The sequence below is a fragment of the Bubalus kerabau genome, chromosome 13, assembly GCF_029407905.1.
Source record: "Bubalus kerabau isolate K-KA32 ecotype Philippines breed swamp buffalo chromosome 13, PCC_UOA_SB_1v2, whole genome shotgun sequence".
Lineage (NCBI taxonomy): Eukaryota > Metazoa > Chordata > Mammalia > Artiodactyla > Bovidae > Bubalus > Bubalus kerabau.
Window position 1 is genome coordinate 75,937,730 of NC_073636.1, and position 27,992 is coordinate 75,965,721.

The 27,992-nt window shown below is 41.1% G+C and overlaps 2 protein-coding genes across 5 annotated transcripts; both read left to right on the forward strand.

The window, feature by feature from the left end:
* Nucleotides 1-645: 645 nt before the first annotated feature.
* On the forward strand, nucleotides 646-7,415 carry LOC129626033 (putative zinc finger protein 840). 2 transcript variants are annotated; one of them, XM_055545172.1, is made up of 5 exons: nucleotides 646-753; nucleotides 958-1,066; nucleotides 1,878-2,004; nucleotides 2,547-2,642; nucleotides 6,317-7,415. In XM_055545172.1, the coding sequence occupies exons 2-5, from the start codon at nucleotides 1,022-1,024 to the stop codon at nucleotides 6,421-6,423; spliced, it is 375 nt and encodes a 124-aa protein (XP_055401147.1). In that variant the 5' UTR covers nucleotides 646-753; nucleotides 958-1,021; the 3' UTR covers nucleotides 6,424-7,415. The 2 variants fall into 2 exon arrangements, 1 of the variants encoding a protein (XP_055401147.1); XR_008701698.1 differs by having other exon boundaries at nucleotides 648-772.
* A 6,951-nt stretch (nucleotides 7,416-14,366) lies between these two features.
* LOC129626034 (putative zinc finger protein 840) lies at nucleotides 14,367-26,705 on the forward strand. Of its 3 annotated transcripts, none has more exons than XM_055545173.1 (5): nucleotides 14,367-14,429; nucleotides 14,725-14,820; nucleotides 18,488-18,614; nucleotides 19,019-19,114; nucleotides 24,228-26,705. In XM_055545173.1, the coding sequence occupies exons 2-5, from the start codon at nucleotides 14,764-14,766 to the stop codon at nucleotides 25,481-25,483; spliced, it is 1,536 nt and encodes a 511-aa protein (XP_055401148.1). In that variant the 5' UTR covers nucleotides 14,367-14,429; nucleotides 14,725-14,763; the 3' UTR covers nucleotides 25,484-26,705. The 3 variants fall into 3 exon arrangements, with proteins under 3 accessions (XP_055401148.1, XP_055401149.1, XP_055401150.1); XM_055545174.1 differs by lacking the exon at nucleotides 14,367-14,429 and adding an exon at nucleotides 14,481-14,593; XM_055545175.1 differs by lacking the exon at nucleotides 14,367-14,429 and having other exon boundaries at nucleotides 14,725-14,808.
* Nucleotides 26,706-27,992: the final 1,287 nt, after the last annotated feature.

Genomic DNA, 27,992 nt, shown 5'->3' on the forward strand with positions numbered 1-27,992 from the left:
TGAACCCATGTCCCCTGCATTGGCAGGCAGATTCCTTACCACTGAGCCATCAGGGAAGCCCCTTCTTTGGTTTTGATATCAAGGTTATGCTAGCAAATAGAATAAGTTGGGGAATGTCTTCTCTTTTACTAGTCTCTAAAACAATTTCAGAAAGATTGGGTTACTTCTTCTTTATGTATTTGGTAGAATTAATCAGTGATGACATCTGGACCCCTAAATTTTCAATTATGGATTCAATCTCAAAAAATAATTTAATATAGTTCAAAGTTACATAAATTTTCCATTTCTTCTGTTGTCAGTTTTGGTAATTGATGTTTTTCTACAAATTCGTTTATTTCACCTAAAAGCACTGGCAGGGGCTTCCTCTCAATTTCTAGTTTTAATTCTGTCACTAACATTATGCATGGTCCTAGACCTACTGATTCGGAAAGTCTGGGGAGGGGACTAGCAGTTGATGTTTTTTTAACAAGCCCTCCAAGGGAGGCTGGTGCAAGCTCAAGTCTGAGAATCACAGCTTTCACTCGCCTCTCCTCACCACACTCTAAGCCAGAAGGCTGGGAGATACACAGGCAAGTGACCGGCCCTGATTGAGGAACCAGAAGATCCTGGGTGTGTTTATCGGAGCTCCATATAAGCAGGTGGGGGGGGGGGCGTGGTTTGCCACAGCAGCTGGATTTCCAGTTGTAAGAAAGAGTGATCACTCCCTCCCTCTCTGTTGGGAGTAGCAGCTTGGTTTTTTTCAAGGCAGATTTGGTGAGGATGGTTCTAGACGGTAAATCATTAGAGCGGCCTGCTCTACCCTAACTCCTGGCTTCCAAGGCAGCCTTGTGGGGCGTCCCTGAGGGCTGATGAAGAGGGGGTGAGGGTCAGAGCTGGGGAGGCTGTTGCAGTTTCCCCTCTGTGTGCTGTGCTGGGGAAAGGGTCGTGGACTCTCATGATTCTGTTTTTGGTTCCAAGGTGTGGTTTCTCAGAGTTCTGCTCTTTGCTAGTGAGAAAACTACAAGAGAAGGGGGAGGATAAAATGACGCTTTCATTTTTAAAAATCATGTCCCAAGTGATGACTCAGGTGAGTTCACTTCTTGTCTCCTTTTCTGAAATGCCGATATTCAGCTCCTAACACATTAGCTTTACACATTAGGTTTTCTAGAATTTCATACTAAGAGGCCACATCTAGTGGCATGATTTCCACATCTGAAACTAGTCAGAAAGCAGAGGGTTTCTTCCCTTGCCTTCTCCTCTAGTCCAATATTCACATGTTTATTCAACAAAGTACTCAAGGAGGTACTAACCAAGGGGTCTCAGAAGATGTACTTTAACCATTTAAAAATTTTATAAATTATTTATTATCTCAAAATCTGAATTATGAATTCAGTTTCCTTACTCTTGTTGTTCAGTTGCTCAGTCATGTCCGACTCTGCAAACCCATAGACTGCAGCACCCAGGCTTCCCTGTCCTTCACTATCTCCTGGAGTTTGCTCAAACTCATGTCCATTGAATTGATGATGCCATCCAACCATCTCATCCTCTGTCACCCTCTTCTCCTCCTGCCCTGTTCAAATGATCTATTTCATATTGGGTGGGCTATAAAAGTTTGTGCTTTTTGAAGTACTGAACCATTTAAGTTGTCTAATGTATGTATGTAGAATTGTTCATACTATTCCCTTATGATCCTTTTGATCTCTGGAGGGTCTTCAGGGATGGCCCCTCTTTTGTTCCTGATATTGACAATATTCTTTACCCTCTGAATCCACCATGGTATCAAGTTTAGACTCACATACAGCCTCCTACTTTTTATATCTCAAATATTAAGACTAGTATTTCTATAGAACTATTCGGCTATATGGGCAGTTGGAGAATCAAAGTACTTGTTTTTTCAGGGGTCAGTAAAATTCAAAGATGTATTTGCTGACTTCTCTTGGGAGCAGTGGGAATGCTTAAACACTGATCAAAAAAACCTGTACAAGAAGGTGATGTTGGACAACTACAAACATACGATGACTTTGGGTAAGAATACATTTTCTCAGTTGATAAGCTGCCTATTTTGAGGCTTTTTCTTGCTATTTTACTGATATCTATAGAACTCGAAGTGCTGACCTAAGTTCCTTAAATTAAGAGCTTTCTGAAGGGAGAAATGAGCACATTCATGCTTCAAACACTCAAGCTTCATGCACCCAATTTCCTCAAATCTTCATACGTTTCTCAAAGACAACTGTCCTAAGGCTCTTGTGGACCCCAGATCACTGGTAGAGCTACTTTTAAAGCACTGGTAAAAAAAAAAAAAAAAAAGCACAGGTGGTTTATGGACTGAACTGTGAAAGAATGCTGCTTCCAGGCTTCCCTGGAGATCTCTTTCCTTACCAGGTATCAATATATAACTTCTCTTCCATCCTAAGTGGTGTTGGAAGTGAAAGAGAATGTTACAAATTATGCTGGGATAACTAAAGCAAACTGAGACCTGTAGACATCTCGCTTATGGCCAAAAGATTGGGTTTAAATTCTCTGGCAGTTAAAGCACTGAAAAGATCATTTTGCTTCCCTATATGCAGGGCAATGGGCTTTTAAAGCAAGAGCAATGTCATCTTTGAAGCAAGAAAGTGATCCCTGGATGCTGAAAAGAGAGGCAACAGATGATCCATGCCCAGGTAATTGACATGCAGTGAGCAAGGTGAAAGTCATCACAATTCCCACCCCAACTGGTCAGAGTAACCTGGGTCCCTGAGGTGATGACAGATGAACTCTGTGCACAGGTTCCCATATAGGACAGAAAAGAATAATCTAGTGGATCTTTTTATCCCATCACTATTTTTCTAGAGCCCTTGTCATCTCTCTCTTTTTAAAGAGGCAAATACTCTTACCTGTCTATGTGTATATATATATTTAAAATTAATTTATTTTAATTGGCTAATTACTTTACAATATTGTAGTGGTTTCTGCCATACATTGACATGAATCAGCCATGGATGTACATGTGTTCCCCATCCTGAACCCCCCCTCCCACCTCCCTCCCCATCCCATCCCTCAGACCTTTGACATAGGTCAGGATCTGGGAAAAATAGACTCTGATATCTGAGATTTGCATGCAGGAGGTTTTGGAGTTCTTTTGGGAGCACATCTGTGAAGAGGGGAAACTAGATTGAGCCAAGGGAGAAACTGAACTACTGTGCTACTGCAACTCAGGCTTCATATCCAATCCTACAGGGACTTGTGAACCTCAGATGGCCCTTCAGAGTGGTTCTGAATTGAGGCAGAGAAGGTGGACTTTTGCACCCCTTACACTTACAGGAGGAGTGTAACTTCGGGTGAGGCGGCCATCTTCATTCAAGCACAGTGGTCCAAAAGTTTACTCAGCTGTGAGCCATAGGCAGCCTATCTCTCAACAGGTGGAACGAGCAGTGACTTAATCATGAAAGAGCATTAGGACTCAGGACTAAGTGATGGGTGATGGACCATCATATCCAAGACCTCCTTAGACGTTGATTTTTTTTCATTTTTAACATTTTTATTTGACTGAAAGAACAGATACATGAATTGCTCAACTGGATAACAGTTTCAGTGGGCAAAAATGAAGGAGAGAAGGATAATCCAAAATCCACCAAATCACAAGTATCACAAATATTTTAACAAATGGTTGTGGAGGAGTTTTAAAAAAATGTTTGTGGTAATGCAGTAAGAAAACTGGAGACTAAAACTTCATAAGTTAACAAGAAGTTTATGTCAAATGGAGGAGACAAGCTATGATCATAAATATCAATGTGGAGGACTTCCCTGGGAGTCCAGTGGTTAAGCACCTACCTGCCAATACGGGGAACACGGGTTTGATCCCTGGTCCGGGAAGATCCCACAGGCATCGGGGTAATTAAGCTCCTGCACCACAGCTTCTGGAGCCATGGTCTGCAACAGGAGAAGCCACTGCAACGAGAAGGCCTTGCTCACTGCAACTAGAGAAAGCCCGTGTGCAGCAAGAAAGATGCAGCACAGCCAAAAATAAAATAAAAAAAACAATGTAGAAGCGAGCAGGATTTCTAATCAGGTAGAATGTAGGTCCAATACAGAGTTCAGAAACAGTAAAATATAATTTCCTCTTAAAGTTTAAAGAATTTTGGAAGAAATAACTGTCCATTAATTCCAAAAAATTAAGGGGAAAATATGGCAGGGGGATATTTTTATTTTGCATCTTAACTAGGTTCAAAGAATAGGAAAGAAATGATCAAATGTAGATAAGCTGTGATCAGTTTGTAATGTGGGCTGGGAACCTAGAAGTAAGTTAAACATAAGAGAATCAGATATAGTAAAAATGTTGAAAAAAAATTTAATGATCTGAGAATCATTCATTGAATTCTAAATAATATCTAGATATTTATTTCCTGGGTTAAAAACTGTTCCCTCAAGGTGACCTTAATAAGCTTCCCATCAATAGTCAAAGTATAAACATGATTGCAAGATAGCAAAATCTGAGTTGGGATCATTTATGTAAAATATGAGAAAATATTCTTTTCCTGAAATATATTTTCAAAAGATTCAACCTACAAAGTTTCAAAAAAGAAAATGTAAGAAATGACTCTAATCTCACCACTCATTTGGAACTGAAGTATTGGGTTGGTCAAAACATTCTTTCATTTTTTAAGTACGAGTCTTGACTATACCATGTCCCTGCCCTTCCTACCCATCTAGTTGTGGCTCCTTCTTGAAATCTTTTAGAAGATCTTTTCCGCTAGTCTTCTGATCTTTCTCATCAATAGTTGCTCTTTAAACAATTGTAATTTTGGTGTGCTCATGGGAGGAAGTGAACTCAGGGTCCTCCTACTCTGCCATCTGGGCCATGCCTCGGTGGTAGAGAGTTTTATATTTACTTTATACTTTTGTAATTTGTTTTATCTCATAAAGCAAAACCCAAATATCTAAGGTTATTAGATAACCTTAGTTATCTAATAAATAATAACCTTCAAAATGAACCTTAGTTCAGTCACTAAGTTGTGTCCGACTCTTTGTGACCCCATGGACTGCAGCACACCAGGCTTCCCTGTCCTTCACTATCTCCTGGAAATAAAAAGATCAGTGATAAAACTAAGTATCTGATTAGCAAAAATATAAAATACCGGTAGAACCCAGGGCTATAGAAAGTGATAGCAATGATTCATACATGTATTAGAGTTCAGAATTCAAACTGGCAACTTACTTGAGTTTTATGCTTTAACATGTGGAACATACATAATTGAGATTCCTCTTTGAAAGAGTAATTCTGTGACTTTAAACATAGTATGCAGGAGACCTGGGCTCGATCCCTGCGTTGGGAAGATCCCCTAGATGAGGCCATGGTAATCCACCCCAGTATTCTTGCCTGGAGAATCCCCATGGACAGAGGAGCCTGGCAGGCTACAGTCCATGGGGTTGCAAAGAGTTGGACATGACTGAGCGACTAAGCACAGACACACATACTGGTGATTAAATTCACAGAGGTCTATACACAAGTTAATGGACCACTCTTTACATTAACAAATGGATACAATGCAAATTCCTTGTAATAAAATCGATGGATAAATCTAGTATGGCACTCTTAGTATTCAAGAAGCATTCAAATGAGTATACTACTTATATTGAGCCACATATTAACTCGGGCTTCTCAGGTGGCTCAATGGTAAAGAATCTGCCTGCTAATGCAGGAGACTCAAGTTCAATCCCTGGGTCAGGATGATCCCCTGGAGGAGGAAATGGCAACCCACTCCAGTATTCTTGCCTAGGAAATTCCATGGACAGAGGAGCCTGCTGGGCTACAGTCCATGGGGTCACAAAGAGTTGGACACGACTGAGTGATGGAACATGCCCGCACACATTAACTCATCAAAATCTATGGCTAAAAGAAAAACATAGGTGTAAAACCCTATGTCTACTGAGTGTAACTTCTTAGGGTACATTTAATAGGCAATTCTTAGAGAAATTATTCCGTTCAAACTATGTCAGTGCCTTATTTTTAAAAATACTGATGTTGCTTTTATTTTTTTAAACTTTATTTATTTATTTGGCCATGCCAAATAAGAGATCTGAGTTCTCCGATTGGGGATTGAACCTGTACCCCGCCCAGCATTGGAAGCACAGAGTCTTAACCCACTGGACCATTAGGGAAGTCTCCTGATACTGCTTTTAAATAATAACCTTTGAAATGCACAGCTGCACTTACTCTTTGCCACTTCCCAATCTGCCACCTTCCAATCACATATTGCCACTGTATCTTTCTATTCCCTGACACATGCACAAACAGCTTGTGATTTATACTGTGTTGTGAGAGTCTAATTTCATTTTCTTTTTGTCTTCCCATTAGCCTGCCAACCAACTTTTTCTCCTGAACTTCATGAATCCATGGGTGCCTTCCGACAGCTCACACTCGAGTGCACAGCAAAGATTTTACACATTAAGGCAAAGCCATGAGTGTGATAACTGGGGAACAGCATTCAGGCATCTCTCACTCTTAATTCAACATAAGGAAATTCATACAGTAGAGAAATCATATGAATATGACGGGCATGCAAAGACCTTTAGACATCCATTTACTACTCATCAAAGCATTCATGCTTTAGAGCAACTCTTTGAATGTCATAACTGTGGCAATACTTCTACTAGAGCTTTAAGGTTTATGCAGCATCAGAAAAAGCATACGGGATCGAAACGATACAAATGTGATGCATGTTACAAGGCCTTTAATTTTTATTCACTCCTTATTCAGCATCAGAGTTCACACTGGAGAGAAACCCTTTCAGTGTGATACGTGTGGAAAGGCCTTTAGCCAAAAGTCAACCATGCAACGACATAAAGAAACTCATACTCTAGGGCAAAGCTTTGAATGTAGCAGATGTGAAGACATCTTTGACAGTCATTCAAAGCTTATGGAACACCAGGCAACGCCCCGGGCAACGCGTACTCATCGGGCTACACATACTCAGTCAACAGCAAACAAATGTGACACCTGTGAAAAGTCCTTAAAGTTTTACTCACACTTTAGGAGACATCAGAGAACTCACAGTGGAGAGAAGCCCTTCAAATGTGGTGTATGTGAAAAGACCTTTAGCCAAGAAGAGGTCTTGAAGCGGCATAAAAAAATCCACACTGGAGAGAAGCCTTTTCATTGTCAACTGTGTGGACATAATTTTATCAGTAACTTTGAGCTTATCCAGCATGCAAGAATTCATACTGGAGAAAAGCCACATAGATGTGCCCAGTGTGGCAAGACCTTCAGAGTTGCATCTGTTCTTAGAATTCATAAAGTAACTCACTTAGAAGTGAAACCTTTTGCTTGTGATCAGTGTGAAAAAACTTTTATGAGGAAAGTTTCAACATACCTTGTTCAACATCAGAAAATTCATAGGAAATAGAATTTCTAAAATCATGGTAATATCGAAAAGGCCTTTGGGTATCACATGGTCTTTATTAAATGTCTGAGAATTTATCCTGAGAAACCCTATTTATAGCTAAATAACTTTCTGTGTTGATTATAAGGTTCCATGCTTGTTCCTCAGAATGCACACTGTGTGAAAAATCTTAGGATAAAACTAGTATATGAAATTTAACATGTTTTTTTTAACATGCAAGGAAACAGCATCATCAGATCAGATCAGATCAGTCGCTCAGTCGTGTCTGACTCTTTGAGACCCCATGAATCGCAGCACGCCAGGCCTCCCTGTCCATCACCAACTCCCGGAGTTCACTCAGACTCACGTCCATCGAGTCAGTGATGCCATCCAGCCATCTCATCCTCTATCGTCCCCTTCTCCTCTTGCCCCCAATCCCTCCCAGCATCAGAGTCTTTTCCAATGAGTCAATTCTTCGCATGATGTGGCCAAAGTACTGGAGTTTCAGCTTTAGCATCATTCCTTCCAAAGAAATCCCAGGGCTGATCTCCTTTAGAATGGACCGGTTGGATCTCCTTGCAGTCCAAGGGACTCTCAAGCGTCTTCTCCAACACCACAGTTCAAAAGCATCAATTCTTCGGGGCTCAGCCTTCTTCACAGTCCAACTCTCACATCCATACGTGACCACAGGAAAAACCATAGCCTTGACTAGACGAACCTTTGTTGGCAAAGTAATGTCTCTGCTTTTGAATATGCTATCTAGGTTAGATTTAATATTTTCTCTTACTTTGACCATGATTCTTGGAAATATCCACTAGAAAAATGACTGAGAAGGTTCAGCCTTGGATTTGAAATAAGCCAAGGCATTGCTTTCATCATAGTCCCTACATTGAGAGTAGAAAGGGAGGAGACTAATGTAATAAGAAAAAATAAATTTAGCTCATAATCTTATTTCAGTGGATGAATAAATTAGGTCAGGAACAAATCTTTAAAAATAGAGGCAACATGGTCAATGATAAAAAGACTTGTGAGAGAAAACTGTATATCGGATCCAAGTGGGCATAAGTGATGTGAACTCTCTTCCTAGGATTAAAACCAAAGAAAATTCCTATCTACAGAGACTAAAAGCCTTAACTGACTTGCTCCTTAATTCTGAAACTAAAATAGGGGTTGGTGATGGGTATTGGCATCTGTAATAAAAATTAAAATACAGAGAGTGACAAAATGTTTCTGCTGTCTTGTCTGAATGGATGTAATGCCTGTGATATCTGGCCTTGTGCAGTTATTTAGAGAAAAATGAAGTATTGCAACAGAAGGCTGTTGGACTTCCATTCTGAACATGGAGAATCTATGGTCATGTTTTACTTGGAAGGAACTACATTTCTTAATGGATTAATAAGTAAACACAAAGCTTTTGAGCATCTGCTGTGTAGCAGATTTCTGACACAAAGTCAGAAACCATCTCACATTGCTCGATGAATTCCTTCAACCATTAATGACAAAGTTCCCCTGTCCAGCTTAAGGCAGAGGGTATGGTTTAATGTTTCCCAGGCCTGTTTCATTGCACAGACAACAGGGGAATATGAGCCTAAGTTATTGTTTCTTCCCTGTCACTCCTCTCTCTGATATTATGATGGCTTTTTCAAGGAAAGGGCTTGCCAGGTGGTGCTAGTGGTAAAGAATCCGCCTGCCAGTGCAGGAGACACCAGAGATTTGAGTTCGATCCCTGGGTCAAGAAGATCCCCTGGAGAAAGAAATGGCAACCCACTCCAGTATTCTCGCCTGGAGAATCCCATGGACAGAGAAGCCTGGTGGGCTACAGTTGATGTGGCTGCAAAGAGTCGGACATGACTGAGCACCCAAACAAAACATAATCTCCAAAGAAAATTTGGCTTCAGGTTTCCAGATGAGCCTTGCATGCCCAATTCACTAATAGCCTAAAGAGTAACATGCATGATTCTCTAAGTCACAGTTGAAACAGATCCTCAATTCTCTTGCCTCTGCAGGACCCATTCCACTTTGATTGAATTCAACTTAGAGGAGCTGAAACTAATTGCACTTGGCTGAAAAATATTAGAGAAATAGCTAAGAACACGGAAATGAGATTATAAACATGGTCATGAAGATAGATACATTACTGGCCTAGGTAACTCATGACTTCCTCAGTTAAGGAGACAAAGGAAAGACTTAAGACTAATGTGTATCACAACACCTTCCCCATCTTTGTTTCCTTTGCTGTTGTTTAGTCAGTTAGTCGTGTCTGACTCTTTGTTACCCCATGGACTATAGCCCACCAGGCTCCTCTGTCCATGAGATTTCCCAGGCAAGAATACTGGAGTGGGTTACCATTTCCTTCTTCAGGGGATCTTCCCAACCCAGAGATCGAACCTGCGTCTCCTGCATTGGCAGGTGGGTTCTTTTACTGCTGAGCCACCAGAGAAGCCCCATCTTTGATCCCTAAAATCCTGCAAATTAAATGGCATATGTATAGTGATGACCCAAGAAAACTTCCATTGGTCCACCACTCCAACACCTGAATCCAAATGACGGGAAAGAAAACAAAAGAAACTGAATATAACACTAAAGAAACTTGTTCTGAAAAGCTGGAATTCACAAGTAGGCTATTAGTACACGAGCAATAGGCCCATCATTAAAAAAAAGTCAAAACTCATATTTTTCTCCTGTCCCCACTTTGCCATGTTTGTTTGGGGTTTTTTACTGACTGTAAGCCAGTCTCAGCCTCTGAATTAATCATTTGAACTTAATTGTTGAAGAGGTAAAGAAAAAGGCACTCATGAAATTTTGGTCATCCAAAGACATCATGATTGAGAAAATCCCGGTAAAAATCACTTTATGCTTTTAACTTTTAACATACCCTTTATGTTAACTTTTCCTTTATGTTTAACATATGCTTTTAATTTAACATATGTAAACTTTTTAACATATCCATTTATAAATAATGGATTTATTATTTATTATACATATGGATATGTTTGATACATTTAACACAATGTTTCAATACAAAAATAATAGTCATGAATGACATATTTATCTTGAAATATCTGATTATAACAGTATTATACACACGTCCACTTTTTGTCATTTAATCTTTTATATTGGATACTTATGGTCACCCTTTTGAGGAGCTATTAAGCTCCAACAAAGTTGCTCTAGTCAGAGTGGGGCTGGCCTGTAGGAAGAATGGATTCAGATTCTAATTCCATCACAAAGAGTTGGGGGTCTTGATGGTACAGAGGTGAACACAGCTACCTTCTATCACAAAGAGTTGGGGACCTATACTATCTAGTCTAACCTATATGTTCTAAACATCTCATTTAAAAAGTTGATTAGTATTGCTCTTGCTTCCAAGTAACAGGACCAAGATGATGAGATACAAAAGAACTACAGAGAGATATCTTTGCAGGATGGTGGGCAGAATTCTGAGAATCAACTTCAATTTTCCAGCATTCTCCTATTCTAGCATCTGGTGTGTCTTTGCAACTTAAGTCTGAATTTACAGTATATGTTTGATTGTCTCTATTCCTGCGCCTCTGCCCTAGTCCCTGCTGCATTATCTGTGGCTTGGACATCTGTAAGAATCACAGACTTCAAACTTGATCTGAGCAGTCTCTTCACGCACTCTCTCTAGGAACAGCATAACCATCTCCTAAACTGCAAACCCTTAGGCAACACTGAAGTAAGTCAGAGAGAGAAAAACAAACATTGATGCACATATGTGGAATCTAGAAAAAATGGCAAAGATGAGCTTATTTGCAAAGTAAAAACAGAGACACAGATGTAGAGAACAAACATATGGACACCGAGGGGAGGTGGGATGGAAGCAGATTGGGACTGACACATACACACTACTATGTATAAAGTAGATCGCTAAAGAGAACACCCTGTATCGCACAGGGAACTCTACTTACTAATGCACTGCGGTGACCAAAATGGGAAGGAAGTCCAAAAGGGAAGGGACATATGTATACATGTGGCTGCTTCATTTCACTGTAGAAACACAGTAGAAACTAATACAACATTGTAAAGCAACTACACTCCAATAAAAATTAATTAAAAAATAAAGATGAGAAAACAGAGGTGAAAGCACCTAAGCCCTTAAAGATTGTGAATATTAAGGAGATGATCATGATTTCTGCCTCTATAATTACAATGACAGAGCGTCTGGTGGCAACTGTCAAGATATCCAGCCCTGGGTTCAAAGAAATTTGGGATATATCCCATCAGTACTACAACTGTCTGGCTGTGTGATAGAAAAATAACCAGCTTGGATTTCCTCTCACTAAAATGAGTTAACAACTGTATCTACACCAGTAGGATATCAAGATACTGAAATAATTCATGCTAGCACAATGGACAGGTGATAGGATACTCTCAAAATAATGTCCATTGAGGGCATATTAAGCACTGTTCACTGGAATGAAAGGTTTTGTATAGAAAGAGAAAAGGCACAGTCTCTAGTCCATAAATGGAGGCTTGGAAGAGAAAATAATATATTTTTTAAAAACTGTGCAGCACGAAGTATAAAAAATAAGTGGGTGTCTAGGATTGGTGGTTGATGAGCCAGGCTAAGGAACAAATGTGTCCAGGTGAGGAAGGCACAGGCTCAGAAAGCGAACTTAGCCCAGGATTAGGCACTTAAGGGTGTGCCAAAGAGCCCAGTCTTTCAAAGTTGGCCAGATCGGGAAGCCCTGTGCTGCCCCCCAGCGCTATGTGACCTTGGGCAAATAGCTTATTTCTTGAATCCTCCCTTTTGTCTCCAAAATAAGAACAGTGATTTCTTTAGAGGGTGACTGTGTCAGGGAATGTGATCATGAGTACAGAGTGACTTAGCATGGGCTATGTTCTCAGTATCTTTCCGTAGCTGGCTAAAATGGCCACAGGCTACATAAAAGGTTCACCATCTTTACTTGCAAGCACAAGCTGGAATCAAGACTACCAGGAGAAATATCAATAACCCCACATATGCAGATGACACCACCCTTACAGCAGAAAGCAAAGAGGAACTGAAGAGTCTCTTGATAAAAGTGAAAGAGGAGAGTCAAAAAGCTGGCTTAAAACTCAACATTCAAAAAACGAAGATCATGGCATCTGGTCCCATCACTTCATGGCAAATAGATGGGGGGAAAAATGGAAACAGTGAGAGACTTTATTTTCATAGGCTCCAAAATCACTGCAGATGGTGACTAAAGCCATGAAAATAAAAGATGCTTGCTCCTTGGAAGAAAAGCTATGACCAACCTAGACAGCATATTAAAAAGCAGAGATGGTACTTTGCCGACAAAGATCTGTCTGGTCAAAGCTATGGTTTTTCCAGTAGTCATATATGGATGTGAGAGTCGGACTATAAAGAAAGCTGAATGCTGAAGAATTGATGGTTTTGAATTGTGTTGGAGAAGACTCTTGAGAGTCCCTTTGTCTGCAGAAGATCAAACCAGTCAATCCTAAGGGAAATCAGTCCTGAATATTCACTGGAAGGACTGATGCTGAAGCTGAAGCTCCAATACTTTGGCCACCTGATGTGAAGAACTGACTCATTGGAAAAGACCCTGCTGCTGGGAAAGATTGAAGGGAGGAGGAGAAGGGGACAACAGAGAATGAGATGGTTGGATGGCATCACCAACTCAATGGACATGAGTTTGAGCAAGCTCTGGGAGTTGGCGATGGACAGGGAAGCCTGGTGTGCTGCAGTCCATGGGGTCACAAAGAGCTGGACATGACTAAGTGACTGAACTGAACTGATGAAAGTGTTAGTTGCTCAGTTGTGTGACTCTTTGTGACCCCATGGACTGTAGCCCATCAGGCTCTTTTGGACTGGGCAGAATAACAGGCAAGAATACTATAGTGGGCAGCCATTTCCCTTCTCCAGGGGAATCTTCCCAACTCAGGGATCGAACCTGGGTCTCCTGCATTGCAGGAAGATTCTTTATTGTCTGAGTAAGAGAAGCCCTTACTTTCTGTCTAACCAACTCTATTTGCTCAGCCACAAATAACGGCAGGAAACATATTCATCACTCCAAGGTAGTTTCACATTTTGGTTCTTTTTTTTTTTTTAATGAGCAAATTTTTATTACACTTTTATTTTCATTGTTAAATCTTTTGGCCTTGCCTTGAAGCATGTGGGATCTTAGTTCCCCAGCCCAGGACAGAACCTGCACTCTCTGCATTGGCAGCATGGAGTCTTAACCACTGGACCATCAGGGAAGTCCCCACATTCATTCTTAAAACAGACTAGTCCCACATCCTCATTCTTAAAACAGACTCTTGTGAGATTGTCAGTTGATTGAGAAACAAGGTTCTGATCTCAAAGATGCTCTCAGGCACATCCTCTCCCTGTGTGTTCTTCCTCTTTCCTCCTCTTGCGCCTGTGAATCAAGTGTTCCCTGCATGAGGGCCAGATAAGAAGTGAAGGAGCAGGGGGCATCTCAGGGCTGGGTGCGGTCCTTGTGCTTAATCACACCCGCAAAGACCCTTTTGCCACATAAGGTAATATAGGTTCTGGGAATCAGGATGTGGTCCTCTTGCTGCAGTGGTGCTGATGGTCATTATCCTGTGGACCACACCCTGAATCATTCCCAGCCCCTGTCTGGGGCAAGCGGCACATGGGATTCTCCCGTGCCTGCTACCGATGATGGGCCATGGGGAAGAGGAGGTGCTATTAGATACCATCTTCCTACTGAAAGCAGGTAACTGTCTCTCCTCCTCCATGCAGCTGCCTCATGTGGGGCAGGGGCACCAGGTGAGAGCCCCTTCCCCTCATCTCAGAGACTCAAGCGGGAAGAGAATCAACCAGAGGGTATGTTACATGACACAGTGGGGGTACATGGTAGGGGGGGGTGAATAAGACCACTAGGGAATTTCCAGCCTAAATCTTGACCTACACACCACATCCCCTAATCCTTCCTGTGTCTAATATACTCAAGATCAGAAGGGCTGAGAGTCCTGCAGGTGAGGATGGGCCTTGATTGGGAAATGAGAAGGTTCTGGGTGTGATGAGCTGGGCTCTATATAAGCAGGCCCTAGGTGCATGCTGGGCTTGCTGGCTGTGCTGGAGCTGGTCTGTCTGGGACGGTGAGTTCATGCTCTGTCCCACTGGGAAGCAGAGGACGTTTTGTGCACTGCACACCTGGGAAACAGGGCGGCACACTCTGGCACATGGGCACAGGCCCCATATAGTTGCTGTTCCAGCTGCCGCAGGCTCACGCATGGACTCCTTGTGGAGCCTGGGAGAAGAGGTGATGTGTCAGGCTGAGGCTGGGAGGCTGTCGTGCATTCCTGGCTTCCTCTGTGTATGTGGTTGACGTGGTCGGGATTTGGGGTGGGGATGGGGGTTTGGACCTTTGGTCTCACGTACTTCTGCTCTCAGTTTTAAGGTGTGACCTCTCTGGAGTGTTTTGCCCTGAGAATGGAAGGAGGAGGAGGAGGAAACATGGTTCTTTCATTTCTAAAGGTGATATCACAGGTGAATCAATTGCTTACTTCTGAATTCCTTCCTAAATACCAATTTACCGGCCTAATAACCCTTGGCTGTTTGGAGCCATAAGGGAGTCTGTTGCAGGTCTCTCCCCTGGCTTCTGGTGGATGCTGGCTGTCCTGGGCGTTCCTTGGCTTGTGGGTGCCTCGCTGCGGTCTCTGCCTTTATCCTCTAATTGTCTTCTCCCTGGGTCTCCTCACACAGTGGTCCCTCAGTGCATGTCTGCCACTGTATCCAGATTTCCCCTTCCTAAACCATTGGATTAAGGCCCATGTGAAGCTCATTTTGACTTGATGACTTCTGCAAAAACCATATTTTCAAGTAAGGTCACATTCTGAGGTCCTGGGGGTCAGGACTTCCATGTATCGTTTTTGGTGGTGGTGGTTTAGTCACTGAGTCGTGTCTGACTCTTCGTGACCCCACTGGCTGTAGCCCGCCCGGCTCCTCTGTCCATAGGATTGTCCAGGCAAGAATACTGGAGTGGGTTGCCATTTCCTTCTCCAGGATCTTCCTGACCCAGAGATCAAACCCAGGTCTCCTGCACTGCACAGATTCTTTACTATCTGAGATCAAACCCAGGTCTCCTGCACTGCACAGATTCTTTACTATCTGAGATCAAACCCAGGTCTCCTGCACTGCACAGATTCTTTACTATCTGAGATCAAACCCAGGTCTCCTGCACTGCACAGATTCTTTACTATCTGAGATCAAACCCAGGTCTCCTGCACTGCACAGATTCTTTACTATCTGAGATCAAACCCAGGTCTCCTGCACTGCACAGATTCTTTACTATCTGAGATCAAACCCAGGTCTCCTGCACTGCACAGATTCTTTACTATCTGAGATCAAACCCAGGTCTCCTGCACTGCACAGATTCTTTACTATCTGAGATCAAACCCAGGTCTCCTGCACTGCACAGATTCTTTACTATCTGAGATCAAACCCAGGTCTCCTGCACTGCACAGATTCTTTACTATCTGAGATCAAACCCAGGTCTCCTGCACTGCACAGATTCTTTACTATCTGAGATCAAACCCAGGTCTCCTGCACTGCACAGATTCTTTACTGTCTGAGATACGAGGGAAGCCTATCGTTTTTTGGGACTACTATAAATGTACAGGCTTCCCAAGCGGCTCAGTGGTAAAGAACCGCCTGTCAACGCAGGAGCTGCAGGAGATGTGAGTTCGATCCCTGGGTCGGGAAGATCCCCTGGAGGAGGAAATGGCAATCCACTCCAGTATTCTTGCCTGGAGAATCCCAGGGATGGAGAACCTGGCTGGTTATAGTCCATGGCGTCGCAAAAGAGTTGGACATGACTGGGAGACTGAGCATGCACACGTGAATGCATAACAGCTCGACACAAAAAACTAACAAGGATTCTTCTGGGAGAGAATTTCTATTTCTGTTATGGTCATTCATTGTTCAATTTCCTTTCTGCTTTTTAAAAAGCATTCCTTTATTTGGCTGTGCTGAGTCTTAGTCGTGGCATGCAGGGTCTTTTTTAGTTGTGGCGTGTGAATTCTTAGTTGCAGCATACAGGATCAAGTACCCTGACCAGGGATGGATCCTGGGCCCCTTGCATTGGAAGCTGGGAGTTTCAGCCACTGTACAACCAGGGAAGTCCCTGGTTATTCAATTTTCAAGTCCAAATTGATGTGTTTATTTCTGCCTTCATTTTTAAAGGATGTCTTCACTGGGTATAGAACTCCAGATACACGGCTTCAACCAAATGCCCCGTTACTCCATTTTCCACTCTGGCTGGAACCCCACATTCTTACCAGCACCACGTGACCTTCAAAACTTCTGTTTGACTCAGTATCCCAGCAGCTGTTCTCACAAGTTTGGCCCTGTGGTCAGCTATGGACCCAAGGGAAATTTTCATATCAGTGTTTAAGGCTCCCTGTCTAGCACCCTGCCCTCCAAGCCCAGTTGTGTTGAAAGGTCCAAACTCTGGTATCCAATCCCTCCATCCAGCAAGGTCACTGGTCTCTACTTGGGTTCTATGTCCTTGCCCTGTGGCTCTAGAAACGCCGTGAAAGAGAATGTCAGGATGATACGTGCTTTTCCTCTGTCAAGGATCACAGCCCTTGAATACGTTGCTTTCCAGTATGTAAAAGTAAGGGTATGTTTATTTATCTAGCTTTTCCTGCTCTTTCACAGTGAGAGGGTAACTAAAGCAACTACTCCATCATTGTTGCTGTTGTTCAGTCACTAAAGTCTTGTCTGACTCTGCAACCCTGTGGACTACAGCACACCAGGCTTCCCTGTCCTTCACCATCTCCTGGAGTTTGCTCAAACTCATGTCCATTGAATCAGTGATGCCATCCAACCATCTTGTTCCCTGTCATCCCCTTCTCCTCCTGCCTTCAATCTTTCCCAGCATCAGGGTCTTTTCTAATGAGCTGGTTCTTCACATCAGGTGGCCAAAGTATTGGAGCCTCAGCATCAGTCCTTCCAATGAAAATTCAGGATTGATTTCCTTTAGGATGGACTGGTTTGATATCCTTGCTGTCCAAGGGACTCTCAAGAGTCTTCTAGTCTTCTCTAACTCCACAGTTTGAAAGCATCAATTCTTCGGTGCTCAGTCTTCTTTATGGTCCAACTCACACATCTGTACACTCACATCCAATTCTCACATCACTCCATCATGGGTAGAACCAAAGGTGTCAGTTCTTTCATGCAAAGTACAGATCAAGCTGACTTCCAGAGAAGGCAATGGCAACCCACTCCAGTACTTTTTCCTGGAGAATCCCATGGACAGAGGAGCCTGGTGGGCTGCTGTCCATGTGGTCGCAAAGAGTCAGACATGACTGAGCAACTTCACTTTGACTTTTCACTTTCATGCATTGGAGAAGGAAATGGCAACCCACTCCAGTGTTCTTGCCTGGAGAATCCCAGGGATGGCAGAGCCTGGTAGGCTGCCGTCTATGGGGTCGCACAGAGTCAGACACAACTGATATGGCTCAGCAGCAGGAGCAGCAAGATGACTTCATTTTTGAAGGTCTGCCTTGATGCTTCAGCCCATATAATCTCAGTCCTTATCAGTCCACACTCTCTGACACTGATCAAGTGACTGTATTAATCAGGGTCCTCTGGAGAAACAGAACCATCAGGATCTCCATATTATCTATCTAAATAAATATAATGATTTATGATAAAGCTGAGAATAATGTGATTACGAAGGCAGAGAAGTCCCAAGATCTGCAGTCAACCGGAGATCGGGAAAGCTGATGGTGTAAGTTCCAGGTCTGAAGCCTGCAGGCTTGAAACTCAAATAGAGTGGTGTTTCAGGAATAGACTGATGTCCTAGTCCAATGGTCAGGATATTGTCCTTATCATCCCACCTGCCTGGGACTCTGACTTGGAGGCCTGCAGTCATAATCCCACAGATGGTAGCTTCACCCCACTGACTCCTCAGCCAAACACATACACCAAAGGCATGTTTCTTTAGCTGTTACTTTTCCATAAGGATAGGTAATTTTGCCCTCCAAACTCTCTAAGGACAAAGTTTATTTCTTACAGTTTCTGTTGTGTGTGTGTGTCTGTGTGTTCATTCCTTGTTCTGCCTACCTCCCTGTTATGGACAACTTGAAAGCTGTCTACCAAGGGCCACATAGAAGCATGTATACTTATATAGTATTAACTGTTATTTCAGGAGTCAGTGAAGTTTAGAGACGTAGCTGTGGTCTTTTCTCCGGACCAGTGGGCTCATCTGAGCCCTGAAAAGAGAGAACTGTATCGGGATGTGATGCTGGATACCTGTGATCACCTTGTGTCATTGGGTAAGAAGATCTTTCCTTGTTAGTTTAAAATTGCCCAAGGTGGAATTTTTCCTTCCATGGAAATATCTGCAAAGGCCCTAGAAACACTTGGCTGAATTCAACTTGATGTTCCTCAGTAAAGTACTGGTGCTCTGTGACGATAGGAGAGGGCATTATCATTTGGTGATGATGGATTCTTCATATTCTCCATCGTTTTCCAAACCATCACACTTTTTAAAAAAACATCATGTCTCTTAGGCTAGTGTGTGCCTAAGAAATACCAAAAAAAAAAAAAAAAAAAAACCTAAAAAAAAAACCCAAAACAGCTCCTGAAAGATTTTTGAGGTGATAATGAATCTCATTAGAAGTCTAGGTTGGATTTCTGTAATTACTACAGCATGGTGAAGATCATTTATTTTTCTTAGGACGCTGGGCTTACAAAGCAGAAGTGATGTCCTCTTTGAGGCAAGGGAAGGAGCCCCGGATGCTGGAGAAAGAGGTGACGAGTGCTCCATGCCCAGGTAATTGACAAGGAACAAACATGTGGAGGCTGTCCCCACTCATACCCCAACTGGTCAGAGTGACCTGGGCCCCCGAGGTGACGAGAAGCGAGCTCCCCAAAGAAATCCTATTTTACCCCACATTCATTCCTCTCCCTTGTTGTATCTCTAGCCTTGTTGTATCTCTAGTCTTAGGATACTAAATGGTGTGCTGGTAAAATTTTGAAACTTAAATGACCACATGAAGGGACAGAAGTATGAATAGCTGAACTGGTCAAATAATTTATCAGTGATTAGAATGGATGGGCTCAGAAGAGTGTCCTGAAAAGCTCCCCCACTTTTTTTCCCAAGAAAGAGTTAGGGAGATTGTCTTCTCTCTGTATTCAGATAACAGGTTAATTAGACACTGAATAACAGATGAAAAAAGTAATCAAGTTTACCATCTAATTGGAGAGAAATGACAAGCCCATCACAAATAGAAAGTAGAAATTGCCAGAATGCAAGATGGCCCAGAAATTTCAGAGAAACTCTAAATTTCAGTGTATAATAGAGAGCATAGCTCACTAACAGACCTCTGAAAGTCAAGGGACAAAAAGTTAAGTTTGCCCAGAGGGTGATCTGGGCTTTGGACATCCTTAGAGCTGAGTAAGTTACTGCTGCTGCTGCTGCTCAGTCACTTCAGTCGTATCCGACTCTGTGCGACTCCATAGATGGCAGCCCACCAGGCTCCTCTGTCCCTGGGATTCTCCAGGCAAGAACACTGGAGTGGGTTGCCATTTCCTTCTCCAATGCATGAAAGTGAAAAGTGAAAGTGAAGTCGCTCAGTCTTGCCCAACTCTTAGCGACCCCATGAACTGGAGCCTACCAGGCTCCTCCGTCCATGGGATTTTCCAGGCAAGAGTACTGGAGTGGGGTGCCATTGCCTTCTCCGGAGTAAGTTACTAAATGCTTCAAAAAATACTAAACGCTTATAAGCTGTAGGCGTTATGGAAAGTGAGCCTGTAATTCAGGAAGAAATTAAAAGGTTTTTATAAGAACTGTTCACTAGAATTCCAAGTAATCCTGGGCTTTCTTTGTTTTTAAAAACTTAATAAGCTGACCCCCAACTTCTCTCCTACCCCCAAATTATCTATGCAGATGAGTCATCTTTTGAACTTTCACTTTTATTCCATTAACATGTTGGTCTGTCTTTATCCTTTGTCTGGCAAAGTGACAGGAGGGCTAGAAGTTTTAGGTACAGAGAACGGAGCCAATCATATTGTTCAATCCATTCTTTTGTGTTCCCTTCATCTGTAGCCTATGATTTCATTAATCTTCCTGTCCCATGACAACCAGTTTAATATCTTTTCTATGTTGTTAAATATGCACACCTTTTTTATAAAATACACATCATTGTTTTATATATGGCATTTTAATTTAAATGGCATGCTGTAAAACTTATCACCAGTTATCTTTGAGATCTTTACATGTTCAATATACACGTTTTCTTTTATAGTTCAGTGGCTTAACAGTGTTAAGTTTTCCTTAACAGTGGCTAAATCTCTCCAACTCATTCTGATCAAAATCTCATATGTTCCTTTAAGAACCTGTGTAATAATTTCTCTGGGTCACAGGGCATATCTAAACAATTTCACAAATATTCCCAGATTTTTTTCTGGACATTTGTTAATTGTACAAGCATTAACATCTGTTAATTGTACAAGGTCCTCTTCCTGCGTCTTACCAATGCCTGGTAATAATCTGCATTTTCATTGTTCTATTTTGATAGTAAAGTGTTACCTCCTTGCTTTAATTCTACTTTCTCTAATAGTAAGATGAAGCTCCCATGATATTCTTGCTATCCACTCAGTATTCAGCTTTTCTGAATTGCCTCTTTGTATTCTTTGCCCATTTCTAATGGTTTTCTCTATTCTTTGTTGGAAATTAAATTTTCTTTTATGTTCTAGATAATTTTTGCTTGGTTTAAGACATATGAAAACTTCCGCCAATCTGTCATTTGCCTCTTGATTCTGAAGCTTTTCTTGACCAGAAATCCTTCATTTTGATGTAATGGCATCCGTCACATTTTTGAGGTAGCTTTTACTTAATATCTTTTTGTCATTGTTTAAGAAGCCCATTCCATCCTAGGTAACACACACAGTTCCGTGTTAGCTTTGCGTGCATGCTCAGTGGCTTCAGTCATGTCTGACTCTTTGTGACCCCGTGGACTATAGCCTGCCAGTCTCCTCTGTCCACAGGATTCTCCAGGCAAGAATACTGGAGTGGGTTGCCATGCCCTCCTCCAGGGGATCTTCCCAAACCAAGGATCGAACCTGCAACTCCTACATTGCAGGCAGATTCTTTTACCACTGAGCCACTGGAGAAGCCCCTTGTTAACTTTTGAGGCTTAAAATTCATACTTATATCTTTAATCTCCCTGGTTTTGAGAGAGAGATTTTTGTACACAGTGTAAGAAATCAATCAGCCCCATTTTTTTTCCTGGATAGTGAGCCAGTTTTTATGACACTATCTACCAAGTCATCTCTCCTGTCCTCACTGACTTGCGATGCCATCCTTATCACATATACGGCTGCTGCTTACCTGCTCAGTCGTGTCCAACTCTTTGCAACTCCATGGACTGTTGTTCGCCAGGCACCTCTGTCCATGGGATTTTTCAGGCAGAAATACTGGAGTGGGCTGCCTTTTCCTTCTCCAGGGACATATAAGATATCTATACAGATAAGTCATCTTCTGAACTTTTTCTTTTATTCCATTAATGTATTTGTCTGTTCTGTGTTAGTACCATACTCTTCCTATTAGTTTCCTAGGGAGTATTCATTCATACTTGGGAGGTATTCCCATTGGTTCTTTTGTCTAAAATCAGTTACCTATCCATGGAATGGATTCTTCCACTGATGTTTGTACTGTGTTTTTAATACTTTTACTTTATACTTTAAAACTGAGCCTCCTCCTGCTTTGGTTCTTTTATTAAAACTATTCAACATAACACAGTAAAGGCCAATATTCAAAGTCTCATCAATAACAATTATGACCATAACAAATATACATGACCTAATGTGTGCAAAAGTGAATTGTTTTATGAACTAAATTAAGTGGCTATGATAGTTGAAATTGTGTGCAGTGTTTTATAATGATTACTCATTTATGAATGATATGGGAAAAGACCATGTTTTTAAAAGAACTGCTTGAAACACAACTAAGTTTATACAAGTGTTATTAATTTAGTCAAATAAATTTTCTCAATAAGGAAAAAAACTCAATAGAATATGAATACCAAGTCTGTAAGTGCATAAACATTTAAGATTGCTATGCTTCAGATTAACTGACCTCTTTATCATTATTAAACAAACTTACATATTTAGCATATAGGTATGGTCTTTGATTTTTTTTTCATTCCTTTGGTTAAACCCAAATTTCATATGAGAGAAAATGTCTTTTTTTTTATTTTGCTTTCATTTTTGAAAGGGTATTGCTGGGCATGAACTCTGGTCAACAGATTTTTTTTTTCTTTTAATACATAAAAGATTCTCCTTTTTTTTTTTTTTGTTTGCAGTGTTCCAGTGAATAATCTGATGTACATGTACAGCATCTTTTTCCCTCTCTGGCTGATTCTACAGTTTTCTCTGCATCACTGACTTTGAGCAGTTTGACAATGATGTCTTGGTGTGATTCTCATGTTTCCTATGCTTGACTTCACTGGACTTCTTGGATCTGTGGGTTTATAAGTGTCCACTGGGCTTGGACATTTTTTGGCCATTATTTCTTTAAGTATTTTTCTCTCTGGTCCTTCTTTCTCCATTTCTCATCTCTTTTCAGAGATTCTAGTCGCCCATATATTAAGCCATTTGAAGTTGGCAAATCTAACATTTTTATCCCTCTTTGGGGACTTATATTAATGGATGGTAATACTTCTCTTTGAATCCTGAGTGTTCTAACTTTTGCGTTACACACTCTATTTCTTCAGTCCTTTTCCCTCCGGGTTCTCCAACAAGGTTTCCCATGTTACTGTGTTGTCTTTGACTGTATAATTTTGTCTTTGGCATACAATGTTTCTATGCATGTGAATTATTAGGTTGAAATACTGTATTTCCAAACCAGTTTTCATCACTAGATTTCATCTTATGGGGCAATGTCGTATTGTTTAGACATATCACTCGTGTGTGTCTTTAAACTGTTCCTCTGTATTCATACATTTTCTAATAACTTCAGTAGCATTTTAAGATCTAGAATGATAAAGGTAACAGAAACCCATGCTAGTTCTCCATCGTCAATTAACTTTTTTAATAAAAAAAAATACTAGCAGTTAATCCATTTTATTTAGATTTTTTTATTACAAAAAAAAACCCTGGAAATTTGTCAAACTGGGGGTCATAAGATTGATAAAGTCTACAGTGATTAAGATACTGGAAAGTAATGATGAGCTCACACAATGTAAGAACTTGAGTAGGTGTGGGTATATATAAACAATAGGGCTCCTTTTCATTTCTAAGAATCTATGTCTAGAATACATTTCAACAAATTAATAGAGATGTGTATATGTGACTGTTCTTAGCGTTCTCAGAAATAGCAAAATAAACAGAACTCAAATATCCAAGTAGAGCACTGGCCCAATCAATAATAACCCTGTCCTGCAGTAAAATATTAAATATTAATACAACGGATAGGCCAGGTTCATATTTACTCACAGAGAGACCCTCCCCCAGTTTGTTGCTCAAAGGAAAGTATTTAAAGTCTAATTACTTTCACAAATTGCTGTATCTCTAGAGAGAAATTTTGAAGGACCTTAATGAAAGTAAAACTTTAATCCTTGCTTAGAATCTCCTGTGGCTGCTTTTAGAGTCTTTAAACATTTCTGTTTTGGTGATTACAGTGGCAACAAATCATTTTTCAGTTATATAAAAAAGAAGTATTTCAAGTTTAAAGAAATATTTCACTGGATATATGTTGATCACTTAAACTATTCTTGTACTCAGAGAACACTTCTCTCGTTCCTCCTGGCAAACTCCAGCTTCTCGTCCCACCCCTCCCAGGTCCCCAGTCACTGAGCCCTTCTGTCCCCGTCACCCCACTAGCAGCCTCGTTTGTTGTGATGCCTGGCTTTAATTTTATTTTTCTCCCGCTGTCTTCCCACTAGCATGTCAACCAGCATTGGTGGATTATCATGCCTTTTATGAATCTATGAGCACCTTCAGGCAGAACCCTCACCAAGCAAAAGATCGAGAACTTTCTGTTTTTGTCCAGCAGTATGAATGCGAGGACTGCAGCATGGCTTTTAGTTGTAGCTCACAACTTGCTGAACACCAGCGAATTCACCAGGTAGAGGAAGCCCCCAGAGATGATGAAGAGACAAAGGCCTTCAGGCATCGCGCATCGTTTCCAAGGCTCCAAAGAATCGATACTCTGGATAAACACCTTGAATGTGACCAGTGTGGCAAAACCTTTAACAGAGCTTCAAAGTTCATTCAACATCAGAGCACACACAGCAGACTGAAACCGCACAAGTGTGACGTGTGTCAGAGGGCCTTCCAGTTTCTTTCATCCCTGATTACACATCAGAGATTTCATGCTGGCAAGAGACCACAGCTGACTCAGCATCAAAGAACTCCTACACAAAAGAAACTCTTTGTCTGTAAGTTTTGTGGAAGGGCCTTTCACAGTTTCTCAGAAAAAATTCAACACCAAAAAACTCATACTAGAAAGAAATATTACACATGTAATCACTGCAAAAAGGACTTCAACCCCTATTCACAGTTTCTCTTACATCAAAGAGTTCACTCTGGAGAGAGACCCTACAAATGTAATGATTGTGAAAAATCCTTTAAAAGCCAATCGAATCTTAACAAACATCAGAAAATTCATACTGGAGAGAAGCCCTTTTCATGTAATGAATGTGAGAAGACCTTTACCCAGCTCGTAGATCTTAAGCGTCATAAACAAATCCACACTGGGGAGAAACTTTACAGCTGTGATGATTGTAAAAAGACCTTTGTCCGTTTCTCAGATCTAACGCGACATCGAAGAACCCATACTGGAGAGAGACCCTACAAGTGTAATGTTTGTGAAAAAACCTTTAAACATCAGTCAAATGTTATTAGACACCAGAAAAGTCATTCTGAAGAGAGGCCAGAGACGCCCTTTTCATGCGATGGATGTGAAAAGACCTTTCGCTATTACTCTGACCTTAACCGACATAAAAAAATTCATACTGAAGAGAAACCTTATAAATGTAGTGAATGTCAAAAGGCTTTTAACCATAGTTCAAATCTTAGTAAGCACATGAAAATCCATACTGGAGAGAAGCCCTTTGTATGTGATCAATGTGGAAAAGCGTTCAGTCTAAATTCGAAACTGTCTCGACATTTGCAAACTCATGATAAAAAGAAACCCTGACTGTAGAAGAGGCAGGGAGGCATTTAGAAATCACTTACCTTTTACTAGAAATCGAAAATCTAAACCAAAGAGATCAACGTGGAAAGGGTGTTAGCCAAAGTCCAATTCTTCTGCATGAATTCATCCTGTGTGGGATATTTTAGAAATTTAAATACAAGTTGAAGAAACGGGGAGATGCGATCAGAGACATATTTTCTGTATTTCACTGACTCAGTTCTTTGAGCAAAAGCAACTAAGCATGCCCAAGCAAAATTTGAACCTGAAAACAGCAGTTCCTATGATGGGAAGTAGACTCATAGGCAGCTTGAGGGTGGAGTGAAAAGAACAGACTCATTTTGCTGATTGTTCATTATCTATTTTCACTGGATGAGTAAAATCCTAGTTTTAACAGAGGTGGCTCTCTATTTTGTATGGAGGGGATACAACTCTGATCTAGGCGTAAGTAAGGACCACAAAAGCCATTTCTTTGGAATTAAAACTTCAGAGAAGAAGAAATGTTGCCAGTGGACAATGAAAACAAAAGGTGGGTCACGATTTTAAAACCTAAAAGAAAGTTAAGAGGGAAGACATGAGAAATTGAAAGGTGGTGGGTCACTGGGCTACAAGACGATGTTCCTGCTCCTTGTCTAAATGGATAGAATTCATAGACATCCAGCTTCCTGGAGTAGTCGGCACCATTATCGAATGTATCCAGAGAACCAAGAGGAGACAGAGAGATGGCAACAATTCTATGACTTAGATTCAGGACTTGGAGAATCCATAGTAGTGTTACTCAAAATAAGTTGATTTCCTGTGTTCCCTGATAAATAAGTCACAAGTTTTCTAGGGCCTGCTAACACTGATGGGAAATGTTGCATACATTCAAGTCTTGTGTCAGAAATCTACACTTTTCTGAATCGGTTCCTATAATCATCGGTGGCACCTTAGCCCTGTTCAGTCAAGTGGGGTTGGGCGTAGTCGAACATGTCTCTTTAGGACTGCTCTCAAGCCATAGAAATTGATGGAAAGGCTTTCAGTTTCTTCTTTGTGGGTCGTTCTCTCATCTTTCTGACCTCTGCTTTCCCAAATAGTAGAGTATTATAGTGGTTGCCACATAGCTAAATTGTTGTGTAATCATTGGAGGCAGCTCCTCATCCCATGTTCATTCCTTATGTGCTTTTTTTTTTTAATCTCTAAGAAAGGGTATGGACATAAGCTCACTTTTTGCAAATAATCTATAAAATTATGTGTCTGTTGAGTTATATACAATGAAAATGCAACTGAATATGTTTAAAAGATGAGTATAAAATAAATGTGATCAATGCAATTATGAAAATGTAAAATGGTTATTGGGATAAGGAGGGGAAAATTGGGCAATTACTCCTTCGGTCTTTAAAATTCTGGTTTAGAGTCAAATTAAATGGGAACTATTCTATGTGTTTAAAATATATTAAGAATTTCCAACATGGCTCTTAACTCTGGAGTCTATATTATAAGGAGGAAAGAAAGAAGCTTAACCAAACAGCTTGTTCTAAAAAGTCTAGTATTCCAAATTTGCTAACAGATTCAATAGAAACCTAGATTCCAATAAATGTCTTTTTTGAGGCGGGGGGTGGCTTTCCTGGTGGCTCAGAGGTTAAAGCATCTGCCTGCAATGTGGGAGACCTGGGTTCGATCCCTGGAGAAGGAAATGGCAACTTTTTAATATCTGTTGCCATGATTCCTGGGAATAATCACTATAAATCTTAAGTCTCTAATTACACGAAAAAGGAAAAAGTTAGAAAATAAAAACAGGAAATAGCCATTATGCAAAAGTTAGGCCATTCAAGACATTCTCATTGGAAAGTTTCAGCTGAAAAAATTTCCTATTGGATTTTAACATTAAAACCACATAAGATATTTCTACTGTTTAAGAAAATAATAAGAGTTGTTGGTATGATAAATGGAAAGAGAGCAAGAAATGCTTATATAGAGATTTAAAATGTCATCTAAACACTAACTTTGTGTGTGCAACTTTTTCTTTTTGTTTTTAATAATTAATTCCTTATTTAAATTGAGTTTTCACTGTCACACATTTGAGGATAGAATCCAACAGGGTGTTGACGTGAGCTACCCCCTGGCCCCCGATGAAAGATACATTAAGTCTTAACCCCCGCGTGCAGGAAAAACTCAGTTCACCTGTGTTCTCCTTTACTCTCTCACTACCACCACACTGACACTCCTTGCACCAGATATGTGGGGGGTTTTCCCACACCAAGCCATTCTGTGATATTGCTTGGGGGTCATAATTCAGCCCAGTTCTGACTATCTACCTGGGGATTGTGTCAGATACCACAGGTTAAGGACCCAAATCCCAAAAGACTGCCCCTCATCCCTAACTTCAAATCCCAAGTTTAAGTGTGCTTTGGTAGTTTGGCTCTAAATCAGAAGTTCCTCTGACCACACCCCACTCCCTGCTAGAGTTTGCCTGAGAAATTCACAGAACTTGCTTGAGCAAGTTGCTAGAGCAACTCAGGTGAACAGCTTATTG